The 26,529-nt window shown below is 45.3% G+C and overlaps 1 protein-coding gene across 1 annotated transcript in view; it reads right to left on the bottom strand.

The window, feature by feature from the left end:
- snf8 (SNF8 subunit of ESCRT-II) overlaps positions 1-25,637 on the bottom strand; it is a 28,401-nt gene extending 2,764 nt beyond the window's left edge. The window contains exons 1-6 of the mRNA XM_072249330.1: positions 25,580-25,637; positions 25,126-25,264; positions 23,474-23,578; positions 15,547-15,619; positions 9,178-9,319; positions 4,400-4,474 (exon numbers count right to left, since the gene is read on the bottom strand). Coding sequence (XP_072105431.1) covers positions 4,400-4,474; positions 9,178-9,319; positions 15,547-15,619; positions 23,474-23,578; positions 25,126-25,264; positions 25,580-25,603 — 558 coding nt within the window. The 5' untranslated portion in view covers positions 25,604-25,637. The remainder of the gene's footprint in view (positions 1-4,399; positions 4,475-9,177; positions 9,320-15,546; positions 15,620-23,473; positions 23,579-25,125; positions 25,265-25,579) is intronic.
- Between the last annotated feature and the right edge of the window lie 892 nt (positions 25,638-26,529).

Below are 26,529 nucleotides of genomic sequence, written 5' to 3'. Positions count from 1 at the left end.
GGCTATTCTGGACTGGGTTTTGAGCAATGAGGAAGGGTTAATTAGCGATCTTGTCGTGAGAGGCCCCTTGGGTAAGAGTGACCATAATATGGTGGAATTCTTCATTAAGATGGAGAGTGACATAGTTAATTCAGAAACAAAGGTTCTGAACTTAAAGAGGGGTAACTTTGAAAGTATGAGACGTGAATTAGCTAAGATAGACTGGCAAATGACACTTAAAGGATTGACGGTGGATATGCAATGGCAAGCATTTAAAGATTGCATGGATGAACTACAACAATTGTTCATCCCAGTTTGGCAAAAGAATAAATCAAGGAAGGTAGTGCACCCGTGGCTGACAAGAGAAATTAGGGATAGTATCAATTCCAAAGAAGAAGCATACAAATTAGCCAGAGAAAGTGGCTCACCTGAGGACTGGGAGAAATTCAGAGTTCAGCAGAGGAGGACAAAGGGCTTAATTAGGAAGGGGAAAAAAGATTATGAGAGAAAACTGGCAGGAAACATAAAAACTGACTGTAAAAGCTTTTATAGATATGTAAAAAGGAAAAGACTGGTAAAGACAAATGTAGGTCCCCTGCAGACAGAAACAGGTGAATTGATTATGGGGAGCAAGGACATGGCAGACCAATTGAATAATTACTTTGGTTCTGTCTTCACTAGGGAGGACATAAATAATCTTCCAGAAATAGTAGGGGACAGAGGGTCCAGTGAGATGGAGGAACTGAGCGAAATACATGTTAGTAGGGAAGTGGTGTTAGGTAAATTGAAGGGATTGAAGGCAGATAAATCCCCAGGGCCAGATGGTCTGCATCCCAGAGTGCTTAAAGAAGTAGCCCAAGAAATAGTGGATGCATTAGTGATAATTTTTCAAAACTCGTTAGATTCTGGACTAGTTCCTGAGGATTGGACAGTGGCTAATGTAACTCCACTTTTTAAAAAAGAAGGGAGAGAGAAACCGGGGAATTATAGACCGGTTAGCCTAACGTCGGTGGTGGGGAAACTGCTGGAGTCAGTTATCAAGAATGTGATAACAGCACATTTGGAAAGCGGTGAAATGATCGGACAAAGTCAGCATGGATTTGTGAAAGGAAAATCATGTCTGACGAATCTCATAGAATTTTTTGAGGATGTAACTAGTAGAGTGGATAGGGGAGAACCAGTGGATGTGGTATATTTGGATTTTCAAAAGGCTTTTGACAAGGTCCCACACAGGAGATTAGTGTGCAAACTTAAAGCACACGGTATTGGGGGTAAGGTATTGGTGTGGGTGGAGAGTTGGTTAGCAGACAGGAAGCAAAGAGTGGGAATAAACGGGACCTTTTCAGAATGGCAGGCGGTGACTAGTGGGGTACCGCAAGGCTCAGTGCTGGGACCCCAGTTGTTTACAATATATATTAATGACTTGGATGAGGGAATTAAATGCAGCATCTCCAAGTTTGCGGATGACACGAAGCTGGGTGGTGGTGTTGGCTGTGAGGAGGATGCTAAGAGGATGCAGGGTGACTTGGATAGGTTGGGTGAGTGGGCAAATTCATGGCAGATGCAATTTAATGTGGATAAATGTGAGGTTATCCACTTTGGCAGCAAAAACAGGAAAACAGATTATTATCTGAATGGTGGCCGATTAGGAAAAGGGGAGGTGCAACGAGACCTGGGTGTCATTATACACCAGTCATTGAAAGTGGGCATGCAGGTACAGCAGGCGGTGAAAAAGGCGACTGGTATGCTGGCATTTATAGCGAGAGGATTTGAGTACAGGAGCAGGGAGGTACTACTGCAGTTGTACAAGGCCTTGGTGAGACCACACCTGGAGTATTGTGTGCAGTTTTGGTCCCCTAATCTGAGGAAAGACATCCTTGCCATAGAGGGAGTACAAAGAAGGTTCACCAGATTGATTCCTGGGACGGCAGGACTTTCATATGATGAAAGACTGGATGAACTGGGCTTGTGCTCGTTGGAATTTAGAAGATTGAGGGGGGATCTGATTGAAACATATAAGATCCTAAAGGGATTGGACAGGCTAGATGCAGGAAGATTGTTCCCGATGTTGGGGAAGTCCAGAACGAGGGGCCACAGTTTGAGGATAGAGGGGAAGCCTTTTAGGACCGAGATTAGGAAAAACTACTTCAAACAGAGAGTGGTGAATCTGTGGAATTCTCTGCCACAGGAAACAGTTGAGGCCAGTTCATTGGCTATATTTAAGAGGGAGTTAGATATGGCCCTTATGGCTAAAGGGATCAGGGGGTATGGAGGGAAGGCTGGGGCGGGGTTCTGAGTTGGATGATCAGCCATGATCATAATAAATGGCGGTGCAGGCTCGAAGGGCTGAATGGCCTACTCCTGCACCTATTTTCTATGTTTCTATGTTTCCCTTGGACAACATCGGTGTAGTGGAGAGGGGAGACTTGCAGCATGGGCAACTGCTGGTCTTCCATACAACCTTGCCCAGGCCTGCGCCCTGGAGAGTGAAGACTTTCCAAGCGCAGATCCATGGTCTCGCAAAATTAACGGATGCCTTTATAACTGAACACATTATTCTCAGTGTGATCTAACCAGAGTTTTACAAAGCTGAAACATCACCTTGCGCTCTTGAACTCAATCCCTCAACTAATGAAGGCCAATACCTCAAACACCTTCTTAACCACCCTATCAACTTGCGGCAACTTTGAGGGATCTATGGACGCAAAGCCCAATATCCCTCTGTTCCTCCACACTCCCAAGAACCCTGTTATTAACCCTGTATTCTGCCTTCAAATTTGACCTTCCAAAATGAATCACTTCTCACTTTTCTGCGTTGAACTCCATCTGTCAACGCTCAGCCCGGCTCTACGTCCATCATGTCCTATTATAACCTATGACAAGCTACAAAATACAGAACTGCAATAAACTTTTATGTCATCTGCAAACTTAGTAACCCACCCTTCCACTTCCTCATCCAAGTCATTCATAAAGAGCAGGGATCTCAGAACGCCGTCTGTCAGGAGCTTGTACATTCTCCCCATGACTGCCTGGGTTTCCTCCGGGTGGTCGGCTTTCCCCCCACAGTCCAGAGACGTACCACCGGTAGGTGAACTGGTCAATGTGAATTGTCCCGATAGGGCCAGTTCAGATTGCTGCTCCACGGCGTTTGCTCGGCTCTGCACTGAACTATCAGACTCTTGCGGACTTCAGTCCAGAAACAGTTTGCTTACGGTTATTGTTTGCGTGATTTTTATTTTTCAGTGTACATTGGGTGTTCGGCAGTCTTTTTTAGGCATTATTTTGTTATTTTATTCTTTTATTTTTTTTTAAAAGGGCATGATGTGGTTTTTATTCTCCGCACTTTGAGAGTTAGCCATATATTCATTCATTCTTTGGGGTTCTTTGTTTCGTGGCTGCCTGTTTGAAAACAAATCTCAAGGCTGTATAATGTATACATACTTTGATAATAAATATACTTTGAACTCTGAAATCCTGTCTCTAAGAATCTTTTCTAATAACTTGCCCACCACTGAAGTAAGGCTCACTGGTCTATAATTCCCAGAATTATCCCTACTCCCTTTCTTGAACGAAGGACCTCCTTTCACTCTCTGCCCTCTGGTTTTGCCTCTTGTTCGGTCAAAAAGCCATAGAAAACTACAGCACAGAAACAGGTCCTTTGGCCCATCCAGTCCGTTGCAAACCAATTAAACTGCCTAGTCCCATCGACCTGCACCTGGACCATAAGCCCTTCACACCTCTCCCATCCATGTCCTTATCCAAATCTCTCTCGATTGTTGAAATTGAAATCACGTCTACCACTTGCGTTGGCAGCTCGTTCCACATTCTCATCACTCTCTGAATGAAGTTTCCCCTCATGTTCCCCTTAAACATTTCACCTTTCACCCTTAACCCTTGGCCTCTAGTTGTACTCTCATCCAATCTCAGTGGAAAAAGCCTGCTTGCATTTACCCCATTTGATCATTCATTATGTGTCGTGTCGTATTGACGTGGGAAATCATGGTCTATGACCGTAATTGCTCTTGGCAAATTTTTTCTACAGAAGTGGTTTGCCATTGCCTTCTTCTGGGGGAGGGGGGGTGACTAAACAGGTGCTAAGGGTGACCTGCAGGCTAGCAAAGGGAAGGAGTGCCTTACACCTCCTTTGGTAGCGACGTCTCTCTACCCCACCACCCAACCCTATCTACATACCTCATCTCTATCAAATTTCCCCTACGTTCTAGGGGATAAAATTCTAACCTATTCAATCTTCCCCTATAACTCGGGTCCTCCAGTCCCAGCAACATCCTTGTAAATTTTCTCTGAACCCTTTCAATCTTATTTCCCAAAACAGTCAGTCAATGTCTAGAAGATGAAACAGCAGACTGCTCTGACCTCATGAATGGGGGTTAAAGGCAATCCAGACAGCATAAATACCTACCAACACCTGGTTGGCACGTTCTGTCTCCCACTTCAGGCTGGATTTGATTTCACTGACAGTTACGTATCCGTTCCTCTGCAAGACAAGGTGGGGATGAGTCAGATCGTGCCCCTGAATAAATCAACATCTACTTACATGAAGCATTTGAAACAAGGCAGGTGAACTGAGAGCATAAATAGAAATATATAAGCATGATCTGATAGCTTGCAAGCTTCCACAGATGTGTGGTGGAGAGCACTCTGACTGGAATGGAGCCTCCAATGTCGACTCAGCTCCCTCACAGGTACAACCCTCGCCACCACTGAGAATATCTTCAAGAGGCACTGCCTCAAGAAAGTCTACTTATCATTAAGGACCCTTACCAACCAGAACATGCCCTCTATCCATTACCACCATCCAGCTGGTGGTACAGGAGCCTGAAGACACACACTCAACGTTTTAGGAACAGCTTTTTACTCTCTTGCCATCTGATTTCTGAATGGACATTGAACCCATGAACGCTACCTCACTCTTTAGGCACTATATTTGTAATTTATGGTAACTTTTTGTTTATGTCTTTACACTGCTGCTGCAAAACAACGAATTTCACATGATTTCAGTCGGTGATAATAATCGTGATTCTGATAAAGAGGGACACAGCTACAGGATGAGAGACTGGAACCAGAACAAGGGGACAGAACAGTGAGGACAAACAGAAGAACAGAAGAAGATGGTGGAGTGGCTCTGTTAATGATGGTCTCAGCGGAATACAGAGTGGGACAACCCAAGTTCAAACTCTGGTTAGGCCACATCAGGAGTAGTGCATGCAGTTCTGTGTTCCCACTATCGGAAGGATGTTGAAGCTTTGGAGAGGGTGCAGAAGAGATTTACCAGGATGCTGCCTGGTTTGGAGGGCGTGTGCTATCACAAGAGGATGGATAAACTTGAGTTGCTTCCTCTGGAGTGGCGGAGGCTGAGAGGAGATCTGATAGAGGTTTTTAAGATTATGAGATGCTTAGATAGTTCAATCAGGGTTAAAATATCTAATACCAGAGGGCTTGCATTTAAGGTGCCGGGAGTTAATTTCAAAGGAGATGCAAGCGGGACGATTTTTTGATATACAGTGAGCTGTGGGTGCCTGGTATGGTGATAGAGGCAGATACATGAGAGGCTTTTAAGATGTTTAGATAAGCATACGAATGGGAGGAAAATGGGAAACTTGGACATCATGTAGGCAGAACCAGGGTGGAAATGTCAACTACCATGCGTGGAATGGGCTGCTGGCGGCGGCAGAAACAATAGGGTCTTTTAAGAGACTCCTGGATGGCTACATGGAGCTTAGAAAAATAGAGGGCTATGGGTAAGCCTAGGTAGTTCTAAGGTAAGGATGTGTTTGGCATAGCTTTGTGGGCTGAAGGGCCTGTATTGTGCTGTAGGTTTTCTATGTTTCTTCCAGAGCTTTAAGGTGAGGGGGAAAGTTTAAAGATTTACAGTTTTCTTCGTTTAAACAGAGAGCTGTTGGGTGCCTGGAATGTGCTGCTGAGGAAGATGGAGCTGGCAGGTACGATAACAAGGTGTAAGAGACGTTTAGAAAATGGAAGGATATAAATCACAGATGGGATGTTATGTTGAAGTTGTTTAAGACACTGGTGCGGCATAATTTGGAGTACTGTGTGCAGTTTTGGTCACCTACCTACAGGGAAGATGTAAATACGGTTGAAAGAGTGCAGAGAAAATTTACAAGGATGTCGCTGGGTCTGGAGGACCTGAGTTGTAAGGAAAGACTGATTCCGTAGAGCGTAGAAGACTGAGAGACTGAGAGGAGATTCGATAGAGGTGTACAAGATTATGAGGGGTAGAGATAAGGTAAATGCAAGCAGGCTTTTTCCACTGAGAGTGTGTGGGACTACACCCAGAGGGTTAAGGGTGAAAGGTGAGAAGTTTAAGGGGAGCATGAGGGGGAACTTCTTCACTCAGAGGGTGGTGAGAGAGTGGAACAAGCTGCTGGTACAAGTGGTGGATGTAATTTCAATTCCAATGTTTCAGAGAAGTTTGGATGGGTACATGGATGGGAGGGGTATGGAGGCTGTGGTCCGGGTGCAGGTCGATGGGAGTAGGCAGTTTAAATGGCCCGGCACAATGGGCCTGTTTCTGTGCCGTACTTTTTATAACTCTATATGGGCAAATGTGCCGTTTAAATTGGCGTCACAGTCAGGACACTAGGGGCTGAATTGCCTGCTCCCACGTGGTACTGTTCTAAATAATCAGAGCTTGTCAGAAAAATACAGCAGCTAATTCTGGGGGGATGTTTAACAGTGACTGTTTGGGGGCCCTGAGGGAGGCGGTGAATGGGCAGCTGTGACACTTAGGTTGCTTGCAGGGATAACATGTAAACCATGTACAAACATAAAGTTAGAACTCTATAAATATGTAAAAGAATTAAACTAAGGGTTGATTACACAGGAAATGTGGGGAATTCATGAAGGAAAAGAAGATTGCAGGAGATGAATCAAAGTCAAACACGAGGAATTCTGCAGATGCTGGAATTTCAAGCAACACACATCAAAGTTGCTGGTGAACGCAGCAGGCCAGGCAGCATCTGTAGGAAGAGGTGCAGTCGACGTTTCAGGCCGAGACCCTTCGTCAGGACTAACTGAAGGAAGAAAATCCCTTACTCACTCTTCCTTCAGTTAGTCCTGACGAAGGGTCTCGGCCTGAAACGTCGACTGCACCTCTTCCTACAGATGCTGCCTGGCCTGCTGCGTTCACCAGCAACTTTGATGTGTGTTGATGAATCAAAGTGCTGTTTTGCAACTGGCTTCATTATGGAGGATGCAGGTGAGGCAACACGTCACTACGAGGCTGTCATGGTTGTCTTGTATCCGGTGCTCCCGATACATCTGTGAGACCTGCTGAGCACCTTCCCTCTATCCGCAACAAGCAGGATTTCCTGGTGACCAACATTTTTAATTCTAATCCCCATTCCTATTCTGACATGTCAGTCCATGGCCTCCTCTACTGCGATAATGAGACCACTCTCAGGTTGGAGGAGCAACACTTCAGATAGAATATATCTGGGTAGCCTCCAACCTGATGGCATGAGCATTGATTTCTCGAACTTCTGGTGATGTCTCCCCCACACCCCTCCCTCTTTTTCCATTCCCCACTCTGGCTCCACCTTTAACCTCATCTGCCTGTCACCACCATCTGGTTCCCTTCCTCCCATGGTCCACTCTCCTCTCCTATCAGATTCCTCCTTCTTCAGCCCTTTACTTTTTCCACCTATCACCTTCCAGCTTCTCACTTCATCCCCCATAACCCATTTACCCACTTCTCTGCCCCCTCACCTATCACCCGCCAGCTTCTACTCCTTCCCCTCCCTCCCACCTTTTTATTCTGCCCTCTTCCCCCTTTCTTTCCAGTCCTGATGAAGGGCCTCGGCCCAAAACCTCGACTGTTTCTTTCTCTCCATTGATGTTGCCTGACCTACTGAGTTCCTCCAGCACTTTGTGTCTGTTAATCAGTTTGTGGAGATACTTTGGCAGCCAGACAACATTCCCTGATGATTTGAAAGATTTATACTGCTTGGCACTGAGTAAATTTCCCCTTGTCCTCTTTAACATAGCAATCTTTTCTGTGGGGCTTCAAATTACCACCGTCTAATCCACGATCAAGTGTGCTACCCACTGAAGCAATTAGTGTTGACGTCTATGGAAAAAAGCTTGTTGTTCACAGATATGATGCATTGAATTGACTGAAGGGTCTGAGTTCAAGTTCAGGTTTAATTGTCATTCAACCATACATGAATATAGCCAAACGAAACAGTGTTACTCTGGGGTCAAGGGGCAAAACACAGCACCAACAGTCACACACCGCACAAGGCACATATAAGAAAACAAACACATATAAGATATCAGTAAAATACAGTCACACACGAAAATATATAGTCCACGTCCCTGAGTCCATGAACGTTGCAGCAGTCTGCAGTCAAACACGATACAGCTTGTCTTCCGCTGAGCGAACACTGAGGGGCAGCAGTGAGTCCAGCGTGGATGCCGCAGCACACGCACCACCTCTGGTGGCGTACACCAACTCTGACCCCTCTCTCCTGGTTCTCACAGCCCGCCCTGCCGTCTCGCGATAAGTCAGTGAACCCGACTTGCAGCATTCCACGGGAATGTTGTCCAGCAGGGTCTCGCGACGACAAGGAAAGTGACTAAGACAATCACTTGCTGTGCGGCTGCACACCTCCTCCGACGTCTCTCTGACACAGGCAGCAGCACGGTCTGCACCGAGTCCAGCCCCTTCAGTTTCCCCGCCAACGAGCAACTTCTTAATATCTAGCATGGTCTTGCAATTGCAAAAATTTTTTTTAAAAAGACGGTAACACCTTTGGTCACTGCAATTGAACATGCTGCCATCTTACTGGAAGCTGTGGAAGCTTTAAGGGTCGGTCTCTCTCTCTCTCTCTCTCACACACACACACACAGACACATCCTCGTACACAAGCCCCATTGCAAATACGTCATAATTACCAGCCAATCCTACAGCCCTTAAAACCCTAATGTCTCCCGCTCCTCAATTAGGCTCGGCTCAGTGTCGTATTCTGACAAAGATCCTGGAAAACATACACACCAAATGCTGGAGAAACTCAGCAGGCCTGGTAGCATCTATGGAGAGGAATAAATAGTTGATGTTTTGGGCCAAGACCCTTCTTCAGGATGTCCTGGGATGCCTGACTCTGTTAGGTTATCCATGCTGTGTATAACAGCATGGCCTTGGGAAAGCAGGGCACCTACCTCTGCGATCTGCAGCACCACTGTGTGATCCATGTTGAGTTCTGCAGGGACAGACTGCACCAGGTACCTGCCTCCCACTGGGATAATGGTAAAGCCACTGCCCAACGATTTCAGCTTCTTTATGGCTCGGATGAGATCGTCCCTGGATAAGAAAGTCAGGAGAAAATAAGGTAGCTGAATGCTAAGGAATAAGTTCAAAGTTCAAAGTAAACTTTTTATCAAAGTACATACACTTGAAGTCAGAAGTTTGCATACACCTTAGCCTAATACATTTAAACTCAGTTTTTCACAATTCCTGACATTTAATCCCAGGAAATCTCCAAGCCTCCCGTACGTCCACATCTGTGCCAGGTGCGCCAAGATGCAGCTCGTAAGGGACCGTGTTAGGGAACTGGAGCTGCAGCTCGATGACCTTCGTCTGGTCAGGGAGAGTGAGGAGTTGATAGAGAGGAGTTACAGGCAGGTGGTCACACCAGGGTCACGGGAGGCAAACAAGTGGGTCACGGTTAGGAGGGGGAAGGGGAAGAGTCAGGTAATAGGGAGTACCCCGGTGGCTGTGCCCCTTAACAACAGGTACTCCTGTTTGAGTACTGTTGGGGGGGACAACTTACCCGGGGGAAGCGACAGTGGCCGTGCCTCTGGCACAGAGTCCGGCCCTGTAGCTCAGAAGGGTAGGGCAAGGAAGAGGAGGGCAGTTGTGATAGGGGACTCAATAGTAAGGGGGTCAGATAGGCAATTCTGTGGACGCAGTCCAGAGACCCGGATGGTAGTTTGCCTCCCTGGTGCCAGGGTCCGGGATATTTCTGATCGTGTCCAAGATATCCTGAAGTGGGAGGGTGAGGAGCCAGAGGTCGTGGTACATATAGGTACCAATGACATAGGTAGGAAAAGGGATGAGGTCCTGAAAGGAGAATATAGGGAGCTAGGCAGGGAGTTGAGAAAAAGGACCGCAAAGGTAGTAATCTCGGGATTACTGCCTGTGCCACGCGACAGTGAGAGTAGGAATGCGATGAGGTGGAGGATAAATGCGTGGCTGAGGGATTGGAGCAGGGGGCAGGGATTCAAGTTTTTGGATCATTGGGACCTCTTTTGGCGCAGGCGTGACCTGTACAAAAAGGACGGGTTACACTTGAATCCTAGGGGGACCAATATCCTGGTGGGGAGATTTGCGAGGGCTACTGAGGTGACTTTAAGCCAGAATGGTTGAGGGGTGGGAAGCAAATTAAAGAGACTAGGAGAGAGGAGATTAGTTCACAAATAGAGAAAGCTAGTAGACAGTGTGTGAGGAAGGATAGGCAGGGGACAGAGATCAGGAGCACTCAGACCAAAGATGTAGGGGACAAGGAAGAAAAAGATAACAAAGTTGCTTGCTCCATTAAGGATAAACAGAGAGTAGGAGGTGAAGAGTTTCTTAAATGCATCTATTTTAATGCTAGGAGCATTGTAAGAAAGGTGGATGAGTTTAGACAATAGATTGATACCTGGAAGTATGATGTTGTAGCTATTAGTGAAACGTGGTTGCAGGAGGGGTGTGATTGGCAACTAAATATTCCAGGATCTCGTTGCTTCAGGTGTGATAGAATAGGAGGGGCAAGAGGGGGAGGTGTTGCATTGCTTGTCAGAGATTATTTAACAGCGGTGCTCTGGCAGGATAGATTAGTGGACTCGTCCAGGGAGGCTATTTGGGTGGAATTGAGGAATAGGAAAGGCATTGTGACGCTTATAGGGGTGTATTATAGACCACCTAATGGGGACCGAGAACTGGAGGAGCAAATTTGTAAGGAGATAGCAGATATTTCTAGTAAGCACAAGGTTGTGATTGTGGGAGGTTTTAATTTTCCACACACAGACTGGAAAGCCCATTCTGCAAAAGGGCTGGATGGTTTGGAGTTTGTAAAATGTGTGCAAGATAGTTGTTTGCAGCAATACATAGAGGTACCAACTACAGAAGGGGCAGTGTTGGATCTCCAGTTAGGGAATGAGATAGGGCAGGTGATGGAGGTATGTGTTGGGGAGCACTTCGAGTCCAGTGATCACAATGCTATTAGCTTCAATATAATTATGGAGAAGGATAGGACTGGACCTAGGATTCAGATTTTTGACTGGAGAAAGGCTAACTTTGAGGAGATGCAAAAGGATTTAGAAGGAGTGGATTGGGACAATTTGTTTTATGGGAAGGATGTAATAGAGAAATGGAGGTCATTTAAAGGTGAAATTTTGAGGGTACAGAATCTTTATGTTTCTGTTAGGTTGAAAGGAAAGGTTAAAAGTTTGAGAGAGCCTTGGTTTTCAAGAGATATAGGAAACTTGGTTCAGAAAAAGAGAGGGATTTACAATAAATATAGGCAGCTTGGAGTTAATGAGGTGCTCGAGGAATATAAAGAATGTAAAAAGAATCTTAAGAAAGAAATTAGAAAAGCTAAAAGATATGAGGCAGTTTTAGCAAGTAAGGTGAAAATAAATCCAAAGGGTTTCTACTGTTATGTTAATAGCAAAAGGATAGTGAGGGATAAAATTGGTCCCTTAGAGAATCAGATTGGTTGGCTATGTGCGGAGCCAAAAGAGATGGAGGAGATTTTGAACAATTTCTTTTCTTCGGTATTCACTAAGGAGAAGGATATTGAATTGTATAAGGTAAAGGAAACAAGAAGGGTAGTTATGGAAAGTATGATGATTAAAGAAGAGGAAGTACTGACACTTTTAAGGAATATAAATGTGGATAAGTCTCCGGGTCTGGCCAAGATATTCCCTGGGACCTCAAGGGAAGTTAGTGTGGAAATAGCAGGGGCTCTGACAGAAATATTTCAAATGTCATTAGAAACGGGGATGGTGCCAGAGGATTGGCGTATTGCTCATGTTGTTCCATTGTTTAAAAAGGGTTCTAAGAGTAAACCTGGCAATTATCGGCCTGTGAGTTTGACGTCAGTGGTGGGTAAATTGATGGAGAGTATTCTTAGAGATGGTATATATAATTATCTGGATAGACATGGTCTGATTAGGAACAGTCAACATGGATTTGTGTGTGGAAGGTCATGTTTGACAAATCTTATTGAATTTTTTGAAGAGGTTACTAGGAAAGTTGACGAGGGTAAAGCGATGGATGTTGTCTATATGGACTTCAGTAAGGCCTTTGACAAGGTTCCACACGGAAGGTTAGTTAAGGAAGGTTCAATCGTTAGGCATTAATATCAAAGTAGTAAAATGGATTCAGCAGTGGCTGGATGGGAGACGCCAGAGAGTAGTGGTGGAAAACTGTGTGTCAGATTGGAGGTCGGTGTGTAGTGGTGTGTCTCAGGGATCTGTACTGGGTCCAGTGTTGTTTGTCATATACATTAGTGATCTGGATGATGGGGTGGTAAATTGGATGAGTAAGTATGCAGATGATACTCAGATAGGTGGTGTTGTGGATAATGAAGTAGGTTTTCAAAGCTTGCAGAGAGATTTAGGCCAGTTAGGAGAGTGGGCTGAAAGATGGCAGATGGAGTTTAATGCTGAAAAATGTGAGGTGCTACATTTTGGTAGGACTAATCAAAATAGGACATACATGGTAAATGGTAGGGCATTGAAGAATGCAGTAGAACAGAGGGATCTAGGAATAATGGTGCATAGTTCCCTGAAGGTGGAATCTCATGTGGATAGGGTGGTGAAGAAAGCTTTTGGTATGCTGGCTTTTATTAATCAAAGCATTGAGAACAGGAGTTGGGATGTAATGTTGAAATTGTACAAGGCATTGGTGAGGCCAAATCTGGAGTATTGTGTACAGTTCTGGTCACCGAATTACAGGAAAGATGTCAATAAAATTGAGAGAGTATAGAGGAGGTTTGCTAAGATGTTGCCTGGGTTTCATCTCCTAAATTACAGAGAAAGGTTGAACAAGTTAGGTCTTTATTCTTTGGAGCGTAGAAGGTTGAGGGGGGACTTGATAGAGGTGTTTAAAATTATGAGGGGGATTGATAGAGTTGACGTGGATAGGCTTTTTCCATTGAGAGTGGGGGAGATTCAAACAAGAGGACATGAGTTGAGAATTAGAGGACAAAAGTTTAGGGGTAACGTGAGGGGGAACTTCTTTACTCAGAGAGTGGTAGCTGTGTGGAACGAGCTTCCAGCAGAAGTGGTTGAGGCAGGTTCAATGTTGTCGTTTAAAGTTAAATTGGATAGCTATATGGACAGGAAAGGAATGGAGGATTATGGACCGAGTGCAGGTCGGTGGGACTAGGTGAGAGTAGGAGTTTGGCACGGACTAGAAGGGCCGAGATGGCCTGTTTCCGTGCTGTAATTGTTATATGGTTAAAACATTCCCTGTCTTAGGTCACGCAAACACGAGAAGTTCTGCAGATGCTGGAAATTCAAGCAACACACATCAAAGTTGCTGGTCAATGGGCCGGATAGTTGACTCCTGCTCCTATTTCTTATGTTCAGAGGTCACTTGGCCCATCGGTTACCTTTGTGTATTCATTCATCACCAAGTGTTTGCCAACTCATCGAGAGTTCATCATGGATTAACTTCGCAGGGCCTTACAGGCAGAGTGTTGTAGTGATTGTACAGAGGGATTGACTGAGCAGATAAGTTGTATGGACCATAGTTCTGGTAGATCTCAGAATCAGTTTTATCATCACTGATACAAAGTCGGCCCGAAACGTCGACTGTACCTCTTCCTAGAGATGCTGCCTGGCCTGCTGCGTTCACCAGCAACTTCAACGTGTGTTGTCTGTCTTAGGTCAGTTAGGATCACTATTTTAAGAATGTGAAATGTCAGAATAATAGTAGAGAGAATGATTTATTTCAGCTTTTATTTTTTTGATCACTTTCCCAGTGGGTCAGAAGCTTACAGACACTTTGTTAGTATTTGGTAGCATTGCCTTTAAATTGTTTAACTTGGGTCAAACATTTTGGGTAGCCTTCCACAAGCTTCTCAAAATAAGTTGCTGGAATTTTGTTCCATTCCTCCAGACAGAACTGGTGTAATTGAGTCAGGTTTGTAGGCCTCCTTGCTCGCACACGCTTTTTCAGTTCAGTGGGGGGGCTTTACCTGTAATGGACTGGACCGTATCCACTACTTTTTGTAGTCTTTCCGCATCAAGGGAATTAGTGTTCCCATACAAAGCTGTGATGCAACTAGTCAACATACTCCCTACCGTGCATCTATAGAAGTTTGTCAAACTTCTAAGAAAGTAGAGGCCTTCTTTGTAATGGCAGTTATATGCTGGACCCATGACAGATCCTCTGAAATGATTATGCCAAGGAATTTAAAGTGGGAAAATGTAAAGCAATTATCAGTTTCACATCACCAGCTGGAGGGTGGAAGAGAAGACAGATGGACAAAGAAACAGATCGGGCACTGTGCACATGTTGAGGAGAAGGAGACCATTCAGTCTCCCAAGGTTCATCATCATCAGGCACCCCCTCCACCCAGGCCATGGTCTCTTCACCCTACTACCATCAGGAATGAGGTACAGCAGCCTGAGGTCCCACACTGTTGAGGACATCTTTGAAAGCGATGCCTCAAGAAGGTAGCGTCCATCATGAATGATCCTCACCAGGAAGAATACACCCTCTTCTCAGTGCCACCTCTGGAGGTGATACAGGAGCCTAAAGGCACACACTCAACACTTTACAAGCAGCTTCCTCCTCTGCACTATTAGGTTGCTGGAAGGTCCATGAACCTACAAACATTACCTCACTATTTTGTTCTTTTTGCAATATTTATTTATCAAATTTATATTTTCTTCTTGTAGCTTAGAGTAATTTTTAGGAACTGCAATATACTGCTGCCGCAAAACAAATTTGTGTCAGTGATGATAAAACTGATTCTGAGGTCTACCAGAACTATGGTCCCATACAACTCATCTGCTCAGTCAATCCCTCTGTACAATCACTACAACACTCTGCCTGTAAGGCCCTGCGAAGTTAATCCATGATGAACACTCGATGAGTTGGCAAACACTCGGTGATGAATGAATACACAAAGGTAACCAATGGGCCAGGTGACCTCCCTCACAGCTCTGAACATAAGAGCTAGGAGCAGGAGTCGGCCATCTGGCCCGTTGAGCCTGCTCTGCCACTCAATAAGATCATGGCTGATCTAGCCATGGACTCATCTCCACCTACCTGCCTTTTCCCCGCAACCCTTAATTCCCCTGCTCTGCAAAAATCTATCCACCCTTGTCTTAAATATATTTACTGAGGTAGCCTCCACTGCTTCATTGGGCAGAGAATTTCACAGATTCACCACCCTCTGGGAAAAGCAGTTCCTCCTCATCTCCGCCCAAGTCCAGACAGACTTGGTTATTGGCAGGTATAGGTGAGGGCAGGTATAGGTGTTACTCATCAATCCAACAGCCCAGCACAATGATTCCCGCTGTACTCACTGACTGACGTCTTGAGCAAACTTGCCTCTTCCTTTCAGCACGCGCTGATGCAGTTCATCCAGTGTGATCAGACCTGGCCAGGGATACAACAAAAACTGGAATAAGTCCTGCACAGGTCCCATTATAACCATATAACAACTACAGCACGGAAACAGGCCATCTCGGCCCTTCCAGTCCATGCCGAACGCTACTCTCACCTAGTCCCACCGACCTGCACTCAGCCCATAACCCTCCATTCCTTTCCTGTCCATATAGCTATCCAAATTAACTTTAAACACCAACATTGAACCTGCTTCAACCACTTCATCTATTACTCCCTAGTTGAGCAATACCACTACCTCAGACTGACTATTGTACACAATCTCCTCCATCTCACCCCACAACCACCGTCCCTTTCTCCCTCTGGGATCTCTACATTCTGTTCTGGCCCCTTACACATTCTTCAGGACCAGGTTCAGGAACAGTCATTACCCCTCAACCAACTTGAAGCAAAGGGGAAACTTCACTCAACTTCACTTGCCTCATCACTGAACTGTTCCCACATATTGCTTAATTATTTATTATTATTTTGCTTGTTTTTTTGTTGGTTCTTTTATTTACTGAATGCTTGCAAGAAAATTCATCGGTGTTGTCATTTCACAGGATCTGTCGTGGGTTCAGCATGAAAGTACCATTACCAAGAAGGCTCGTCAGTGCCTCTACTTGGAGGTGCATAGATCCTACTTGCTTAGAAGCTTGCATAGATACAGCCTGTCATCTAAAACTTTGACAAACTTCTATAGATACACCGTAGAGAGTGTATTGATGGGTTGTATCACAGTTTGGTATTGAAACACCAATGCTCTTGAACAAAAAAGGTTAGAAAAAGTAGCGGATATGGCCCAGTCTTTCACAGGCAAAGCCCTCCCCAACACTGAGCACATCTACAAGGAAAGCAGCATCCATCATCAAGGTCCCCTGTATCTACTTCATGCTTCTCTTCTCGGTGCTGCCATCAGGAAGTTACAGGAGCCTCAGGTCCCACCTCAACAAGTTCAGGAAGATATTACCCCTCAACCATCAGGCTCTTGAACCAGAGGGGATAACTTCACTCAACTCAACTCTGAATTGATTCCACAACCAATGGACTCACTTTCAAGGACTCTACAACTTGTATTCTCGATATTTGTTGCTTATTTATTATATTTTTACATATTTCTTCTTTTCTTTTGTATTTATAGTTTGTTGTCTTTTGCATGTTGGTTGTTTGTCTCTGTCGTGTGCGGTTTTTCATTGATCCTATTGTGTCTTTCTATTGACTGTGAATGCCCGCAGGAAAATGAATGTCAGGGTTGTACGTGGTGACATACATGTACTTTGATAATATATTTACTTTGAACTTTGTACTGCTGCCACAAAACAACAAATTTGACATCATACGTCAGTGATAATAAACCTGATTCTGATTCTGCCCACTTTCCTGTCAGCCAATTCACCCACCAGCCTGTACGCCTTTGGGAAGTCAGAGTAAACTAAGCCCACAGGGAAAATGTGTAATGTCTTCAGCGATGCCCTGGGAGACATGGTTTTGGAGTAAGTTGTGTTTCCGTAGCTGAAGTCCCAGGACGCACCCTCTCCTCACTGGGTCCTTGGAGTCAGTGCCTGAAGCAGCAGACCATGCTGTAATTCCAGCCCTGCTCTACCGAATATCCAGTCTTTTGGCACTCTTTATTGCCTGGGAATCCCAGACTTAGCCCCAATGCCTTGCAAGCTGCTCTAATATATTCTTAACATTACTTGAAAAACGTTTTGCAAACTAAGGCTTTACATAAAAGCCTTTTCCTATTGCAAGTAAGGCCAGGAGAATCCGATTCCCCACTCTCTGAAATGCCTGTTTTTCATCTCCTCTAGTTGTAAAGGAAAAAATAAAGTTACAGATTAAAGAAATGCACACAAAACACTGGAAGAACACAGCAGGTCAGGTAGCATCTACGGAAAAGAATAAACAGTCGATGTTTCGGGCTGAGACCCTTCATCAGGACTGAGAAGGAAGGGAGAAGGTGCCAGAATGAAAAGGTGGGGGGACAGGGAGGAGGCTAGCTGGAAGGTGACAGGTAAGGCCAGGTTGGTGGGAAAGATAAAGGGCTGGAGAAGAAGGAATCTGATCGGAGAGGAGAGTGGACCATAGGAGGAAGGGAAGGAGGAGGGATCACAGGGGGTGGGGAAGAGTAATAGGCAGGTGAGAAGTAGTAAAAGGTCAGTGTGGGGAAGGGGGGGTGGAGAATTTTTATTCAACGGAAGGAGAAATTGATATTGATGCCATCAGGTTGGAGGCGACCCAGACGGAATATGAGATGTTGCTCCTCGACCCTGAGGGTGGCCTCATCTTGGCAGGAGAGGAGGCCATGGATCGACACGTCAGAACGGGAATGGAAATCAAATGTTTGGCCACCAGGAAGTCCTGCTTGTGGTGGATGGTGCAGAGGTGCTCAATGAAATGATCCCCCAATTTACGACAGGTCTCACTAATGTAGAGGAGGCTGCATCAGGAACATCACACACAATAGGTGAACCCAGCAGATTCACAGGTGAAGTGTTGCCTCACCTGGAAGGACTATTTGGTGCTCTGAATGGAGGTGAGGGAGGAGGTGAATGGGCTGGTGTAGTACATAGGCTGTGTTAAGTGCCTGGAGGGAGATTAGTGGAGAGGGATGAATGGACAAGGGAATCGTGGAGGGAGCGATCCCTGCAGAAAGTGGAGAGTAGGGGGAGGTAAAGATAAGTTTAATGATAGGAGCCCTTTGGAGATGATAGAAGTTGCGGAGGACGATGTGTTGGATGCGGAGGCTGATGGGGTGGTAGGTAAGGACAAGAGGGACTCTATCACTATTATGGCAGTGGGAAGATGGGGTGTATGGGAAATAGAGGAGGGTAGCATCAATAGTAGAGAGAAGGAAACCCATCTCTGATGTCCTGGAATGGGAAGCTGTGTCCTAATAACAGATGCGGCAGAGGTGAAGAGGCTCAGAGAAGGGAATATAGGGTGACAAGAGGTATCGTCAAGATAACTATGGGAATCTGTAGGTTTATAGAAACATAGAAAATAGGTGCAGGAGTAGGCCATTCGGCCCTTCCAGCCTGCACCGCCATTTATTATGATCATGGCTGATCATCCAACTCAGAACCCCGCCCCAGCCTTCCCTCCATACCCCCTGATCCCCGTAGCCACAAGGGCCATATCTAACTCCCTCTTAAATATAGCCAATGAACTGGCCTCAACTGTTTCCTGTGGCAGAGAATTCCACAGATTCACCACTCTCTGTGTGAAGAAGTTTTTCCTAATCTCGGTCCTAAAAGGCTTCCCCTTTATCCTCAAACTGTGACCCCTCGTTCTGGACTTCCCCAACATCGGGAACAATCTTCCTGCATCTAGCCTGTCCAATCCCTTTAGGATTTTATATGTTTCAATCAGATCCCCCATCAATCTTCTAAATTCCAACGAGCACAAGCCCAGTTCATCCAGTCTTTCTTCATATGAAAGTCCTGCCATCCCAGGAATCAATCTGGTGAACCTTCTTTGTACTCCCTCTATGGCAAGGATGTCTTTCCTCAGATTAGGGGACCAAAACTGCACACAATACTCCAGGTGTGGTCTCACCAAGGCCTTGTACAACTGCAGTAGTACCTCCCTGCTCCTGTACTCAAATCCTCTCACTATAAATGCCAGCATACCATTCGCCTTTTTCACCGCCTGCTGTACCTGCATGCCCACTTTCAATGACTGGTGTATAATGACACCCAGGTCTCGTTGCACCTCCCCTTTTCCTAATCGGCCACCATTCAGATAATAATCTGTTTTCCTATTTTTGCCACCAAAGTGGATAACTTCACATTTATCCACATTAAATTGCATCTGCCATGAATTTGCCCACTCACCCAACCTATCCAAGTCACTCTGCATCCTCTTAGCATCCGCCTCACAGCTAACACTGCCACCCAGCTTCGTGTCATCCGCAAACTTGGAGATGCTGCATTTAATTCCCTCATCCAAGTCATTAATATATATTGTAAACAACTGGGGTCCCAGCACTGAGCCTTGTGGTACCCCACTAGTCACCGCCTGCCATTCTGAAAAGGTCCCGTTTATTCCCACTCTTTGCTTCCTGTCTGCTAACCAATTCTCTATCCACATCAATACCTTACCCCCAATACCGTGTGCTTTAAGTTTGCACACTAATCTCCTGTATGGGACCTTGTCAAAAGCCTTTTGAAAATCCAAATATACCACATCCACTGGTTCTCCCCTATCCACTCTACTAGTTACATCCTCAAAAAATTCTATGACATTCGTCAGACATGATTTTCCTTTCACAAATCCATGCTGACTTTGTCCGATCATTTCACCGCTTTCCAAATGTGCTGTTATCACATCTTTGATAACTGACTCCAGCAGTTTCCCCACCACCGACGTTAGGCTAACCGGTCTATAATTCCCCAGTTTCTCTCTCCTTTTTTAAAAAGTGGGGTTACATTAGCCACTCTCCAATCCTCAGGAACTAGTCCAGAATCTAACGAGTCTATGAAAGATGTCGGTTGACAGTTTGTCTCCAGAGATCAGAGTTTAGCTTTGTTTGTCACATGTACATTGAAAGCTTAAAACGTACAGTGAAGGGGGAAGCATGCCAGAATAAAAAGGTGGGGGTAAGGGGAAGGAGGTTAGCTGGAAGGTGTTAGGTGAACCAGGTGGATGGAAAAGGTCAAGGGCTGGAGAGGAAGGAATCTGATAGGATAGAAGAGTGGGAGAAAGGGAAGGAGGGGACCTGGGGGGAAGTGATAGGCAGGAGAAGAGAGGTATAAAGGTGGGAGAGGTGAAAATTTATTTACTGGAAGGAGAAACCGATATTCATGCCATCAAGGTTGGAGGCTACCCAGACGGAATATAAGGCGTTTCTCCTCCACCCTGAGGGTGGCCTCAACTTAGCACAAGGGGACTGACATGTTGGAACGGAAATGGAAATCAGAATTAAAATGCTTGGAGAGAATGTATGAACTCCTCACAGACAGAACCACGGTCACTGGTGATCGCTGCCCCTGTAAAGCGTTGCACTAACTGCTACACAACCATGGCGTCCATTTATGCTACACTGCTGTCCATTGCCTGAAACATCACTTGGAACACTTTGCAAACTAAGGCTTTATATAAAAGCCTGTTACTGTTGCAAGTGAGGCAGAGAGGGTCCCCAGAACGTCATTCCCCACTCTCTGAACAGTCTGATTTCCTTCTCTAGTTGTACCTCTTCAGGCAGCTTTCAAACGCAAGTGTCATCAACCACGCAAGGAAGAGACCACAACGACCATCTCCTCACACAAATTCCTGGTTAAGCCCACCCCACCTCCACATCTATACCCCAGTCACTGCACTGAAAACACTTCAAACCACTTTTTACAATGCTGTTTTCATTGTAAATTAATGCTGGTATTTATGTAGTGATGCATATTTTATTCCATATCGCTGCCTTAACCTGAAAATTTATTCTTCATAGAATTCTTTATAACTAGTGAATGTTATTTTTTCTTGCATGTTATACCCTGACCAACACACTACAGCAAATTCCTAATACATGCAAGTGTACACTTTATTAGATACCTCCTGTACCTAAGTGGTCACTGAGTGTACGTTTGTGGTCTTCTGCTGCTGTAGTCCATCCACTTTAAGGTTTGATGTGTGGTGCATTTAGAGATGCTCTTCTGCACACCACTGTTGTAATGCGTGGTTAGAAACATAGAAAACATAGAAGACATACGGCACAATACAGGCCCTTCGGCCCATCAAGCTGTGCCAAACATCTCCCTATCTTAGAACTACCTAGACTTTACCCATAGCCCTCTATTTTTCTAAGCTCCATGTAGCCATCCAGGAGACTCTTAAAGGACCCCGTCGTTTCCACCTCCACCAACCTCGCCGGCAGCCCACTCTACACACTCACCACTCTCTGCGTAAAAAACTTACCCCTGATTCCCCTCTGTACCTACTTACAAGCACCTTAAAACTATGTCCTCTCGTGCTAGCCATTTCAGCCCTGGGAAAAAGCCTCTGACTATCCACACGATCAATGCCTCTCATTACCTTGTACACCTCTATCAGGTCACCTCTCATCCTCCGTCGCTCCGCGGAGAAAAGGCCGAGTTCACTGATTTCTCATAAGGCATGCTCCCCAGTCCAGGCAACATCCTTGTAAATCCCTTCTGCACCCTTTCTATGGTTTTCACGTCCTTCCTGTAGTGAGGTGACCAGAACTGAGCACAGTACTCCAAGTGGGGTCTGACCAGGGTCCTATATAGCTGCAACATTACCTCTCGGCTCTTAAACTCAATCCCATGATTGATGAAGGCCAATACACCGTATGCCTTCTTAACCACAGAGTCAACCTGTGCAGCTGCTTTGACTGTCCTATGGACTCGGATCCCAAGATCCCTCTGACCCTCCACACTGCCAAGAGTCTTACCATTAATACTATATTCTGACATCATATTTGACCTACCAGAATGAACCACCTCACACTTATCTGGGTTGAAATCCATCTGCCACTTCTCAGCCCAGTTTTGCATCCTATCGATGTCCCATTGTAACCTCTGACAGCCCTCCACACTATCCACAACACACCCAACCTTTGTGTCATCAGCAAATTTACTAACCCATCCCTCCACTTCCTCATCCAGGTCATTTATAAAAATCATGAAGAGTAGGGGTCCCAGACATATCCCTGAAGCACACCACTGGTCACCGGCCTCCATGCAGAATATGACCCGTCTACAACCACTTTTTGCCTTCTGTGGGCAAGCTAGTTCTGGATCTACAAAGCAATGTCCCCTTGGATCCCATGCCTCCTTACTTTCTCAATACACCTTGCATGGGGTACCCTATCAAATGCCTTGATAAAATCCATATACACTGCATCTATGGCTGTACCTTCATCAGTGTGTTTAGTCACATCTTCAAAAAATTTAATCAGGCTCATAAGGCATGACCTGCCTTTGACAAAGCCATGCTGACTATTCCTAATCATATTACGCCTCTCTAAATGTTCATAAATCCTGCCTCTCAGGATGTTCTCCATCAACTTACCAACCACTGAAGTAAGACTCACTGGGCTATAATTTCCTGGGACATCTCTTTTATACTTTATACTTCATTGTCGCCAAACAATTGGTATTAGAACGTACAATCATCACAGCGATATTTGACTCTACTCCCTTTTTTGAATAAGGGAACCACATCTGCCACCCTCCAATCCTCCGGAACCTCTCCCGTCCTCATTGATGATGCAAAGATCATTGCCAGAGGCTCAGCAATCTCCTCCCTCGCTTCCCACAGTAGCCTGGGGTACATCTCGTCTGGTCCTGGTGACTTATCCAACTTGATTCTTTCCAAACGCTCCAGCACTTATCTGAGTTACTGTCAGCTTGAACCACTCTGACCTCTCTCATTAAAGGCATTTTCACCCATAGAGCTGCCACTCACTGGATTTTTTTTTTGTTTTTCACACCATTCTCTGTAAACTCAAGAAACTACTGTGTGTGAAAATTGCAGGAGGTCAGCAGTGTCTGAGATACTCAAACCAACTGATCTGGCACCAACAATCACTCCATAGTCAAAGTCACTTTGATCACATTCCCTTCGCATTCTGATGTTTGGTCTGAACAACAACTGAACCTCTTGACAACGTCTGCATGCTTTTAATGCATTGAGTTGCTGCCACATTAGACATTTGCATTAACAAGGAGTACAGGCGTACCTAATAAAGCGTGTAGGGTGAAAAAGGCTGATCCCTAAAAACAAAAACCTCCCACGCACTTTAGTTCTTCACTTTAGTCTGGAAAGTGACTTTAGAGTTCCAACCATGAACAAGGCACGAAGACACATGCAAAAATACTCAAAGTGAAGTACCTCCATTTCTGTGTTTCAGAGCCAGACACACTTCAATAATCTGCACCCCCAACTCGTAGTAAAAGTCTCCAACACCCAGCATCTCCGACCAGAATCCTTTTCCAGCTGAAAAGAGGGAGAGATACTCAATACTGTAACTGATGCTTTGATTCATTTTTAAATACAGCACCATAACAGTGTGCATACACAGTACATTCACACACATTTTAATTGTAATTTAGTTTTTTTAATGTAATACACTGTACTGTTGCCACAAAACAATAAATTTCATGACAGATGTCAGTGATATTGAACCAGATTCTGAGGCCTACTCAAACCGCTATCTACTGAGCTCCAAAGGAGCCACTCCCTGGCTCCGCGCAATTCAACGATACTGATCTCGAGGGCTAAATATCTCGCTGCCATAATCAGCTGATCTGATGGAGTACACTGGTATCTGAGAGCTGCTCGTACTACCAGAAAGGCTGATGTACAATCACTGAACATCTCATCAGTTGACGGTTCCCTCCTAGACCTACACAGATATTTAATTGGCTACATTTGTCATTGTATATTGAAACATACAATGAAATGCGTTGTTTGCGTCAACAACCGACACAGTCCAAGTTGTGCTGTGGACAGCCCGCAAGTGTCACTATGCTGCTAGTGCTAACATAGCGTGCACACAGCTTACTAACGGGTACGTCTTTAGGCTGGGAGGAAACCACGGCACTCGGAGGAAACCCCCGCGGTCATGGGGAGAACGTGCAAACTCCTTACAGGCAACAGCAGTAATTGAGCCCAGGCTAACTGCTACACTACCATACCACCTCTTTTTTAAAAAACAGATTTTAAAGATCTTATAATGCAATTTTGGAGTGCTTTCTTGTTCAACTGCAAAGACAAATGTATGAGGGAACAGAATGCTATCAGTTTCTCCTTACACACTGTCTTATCAGACACTCCCAGAACAGGTACAAAATGGGTCAGATCCAGGGTAACGTTCCCTCTTCACTGTACCATCTAATGCGGCCAGGGCAATGACAGCACGGATTAGGCACAGTAAAGCCCCTTGGGCACTCTCCCCTCTCCCATCAAACACCTTCAGGACGAGTATGTAGTGTTATGATTTGTAACTTCAAAACACTAAAGCAATTCAAAGGAAGACATGGGAATCCAAACTGCAGGTCTAACTTCGTGTTTTACTTTAAGCGAGGCGCACACATATCATGGGATAATGTCACGACGTATGCAATTCATATATTTTTAGCTATAACCTGCAGTGAATTATTTAAACAAACTAGACTGCTTAATCAACCAATACATTTTTGCAAGATTACTTAAATATTACTGAAATATTAAATACACATGTAGCAACACACAGAGTGCTGGAGGAAATCCACGACGAGCTCCTTTGTGTGTTGTTCGAGATTTCCATCTGCAGTCTGCCATTTCTCCAGGGCAGGGAACTCTCCCTTCCACAGACACTGCTTCTCCAGCATTGATTGTGAGAGTGGGAGAGAGTGCGAGACACACAGACTCTGGATTTACAGCATCTACAGAATCTTGATTTCAAGTATGTATGGGTTAGGAAGAGAGTAAAGCTCTATCTACACTATCCCACGTCCACAAAGGTCGTGGGATGTGGGAGGGTAAAGGGAGACCAGGCTTACATGCAAGGGGGTCCACTCCGATCGTAGCACACATGTCTTGAAACTGAACTCGGAACTGTGAGCTTTTCCGTATCTCCTGCTTGTGTTTGCTGGCAAATTCTTCCAGATGTGTCTTGAACATTTCCAGCTGTTTCGACATCTGCAAAATGCAAGACAAACTTCGAAGTGATTGGATAGCCATCCACTGGTATCTCCATCCAGAGAGATGCAGAAAGTTGAAGAAGAGCACAAGGGACGCTGCAGATGCTGGAAATCTTGAGAAACACACACAATGTGTTGGAGAAACCTCGTGGTGAAGTGTCTCGGCCTGAAACGTTGACCTTTCCATCGACGCTACCCGACTTGCTGAGCTCCCCCTAGCACTTTGTGTGTGTTCCTCAGCAACTAAAGAGCCAACATCAGAAACTAAAGTGATAATAAGAAGGCAAAGCAGCCCGAAGCAATGGGCACTGACCTGGGCCAGCTGGTCTTCAGCCATCACTGTTCCTCTCTCCTTATACTTGGCCTAAACAAAAAAAAAGTACATTTATTATCAAAGTATGTTTCCCATATTCCATCTTGAGATTCATTTTCTTTCAGGCACCCGCAGGAAAACAAAGAAATACCATAAGACATAGTAGCAGAATTAGGCTATTCAGCCCATCGAGTCTGCTCCACCATTCCATCATGGCTGACTTATTATCTCCCTGAACCCCATTCTCCTGCCTTCTTCCCGTAATCTTTGATGCCCTGACTAATCAAGAACCTATCAACCTCCGCTTTAAATATACCCAATGACTTGGCCTCCACAGCCGTCTGTGGCAACAAGTTCCACAGATTCTCCAACTCCTGGCTAAAGAAATTCCTCCTCATCTCTGTTCTAAAGGGATGTCCATGTATTCTGAGGCTGTGCCCTCTGGTCGTAGACTCTCCAATATACAATAGAATCCATGAAAAAGAACGCACACATAACCAACGTTCAATGTGCAAAAGAGGATAAATCATTGAAACAATAAAAAAAAACAAATAATACTGAGACCATGAACTGCAGAGTCCCCAGCCTGTGGCTTGAGTGAAGCCATCCACACCAGCCCAGGAGCACGATGGTTGTAGGGCAACTACTGCTCCTGAACCTGGTGGCGTGGGACCCAAGAGTCACCCAAGTGGGCAAAATAGAGTCACACACAATCTGTTGGTTCCTTAAGGTTGTTCTAGACGGGGTGGTAATGAGGACAAGCTCCCACTACCTATTAAATGCTCCCAATGGTGTATGACTCAAACAGCCTCTGACAGCCAAACCCAGCTCCTGGCATTCACGTGCGGCTTGGCTACTAGACCCGGCGGAACTGTTTCTACTGACAGGAGAAGGGGCAAAGGCACCTTAAAACCAGTCGCTTTGGGCAGGCGGGGCTCGTCAGCCGTGTC

Source organism: Mobula birostris, chromosome X (genome assembly GCF_030028105.1).
Source record: "Mobula birostris isolate sMobBir1 chromosome X, sMobBir1.hap1, whole genome shotgun sequence".
NCBI classification, from domain to species: Eukaryota; Metazoa; Chordata; class Chondrichthyes; order Myliobatiformes; family Myliobatidae; genus Mobula; species Mobula birostris.
The sequence above is the reverse complement of the archived record's forward strand: the minus strand, read 5'-3'. Positions and strand labels throughout refer to the sequence as shown.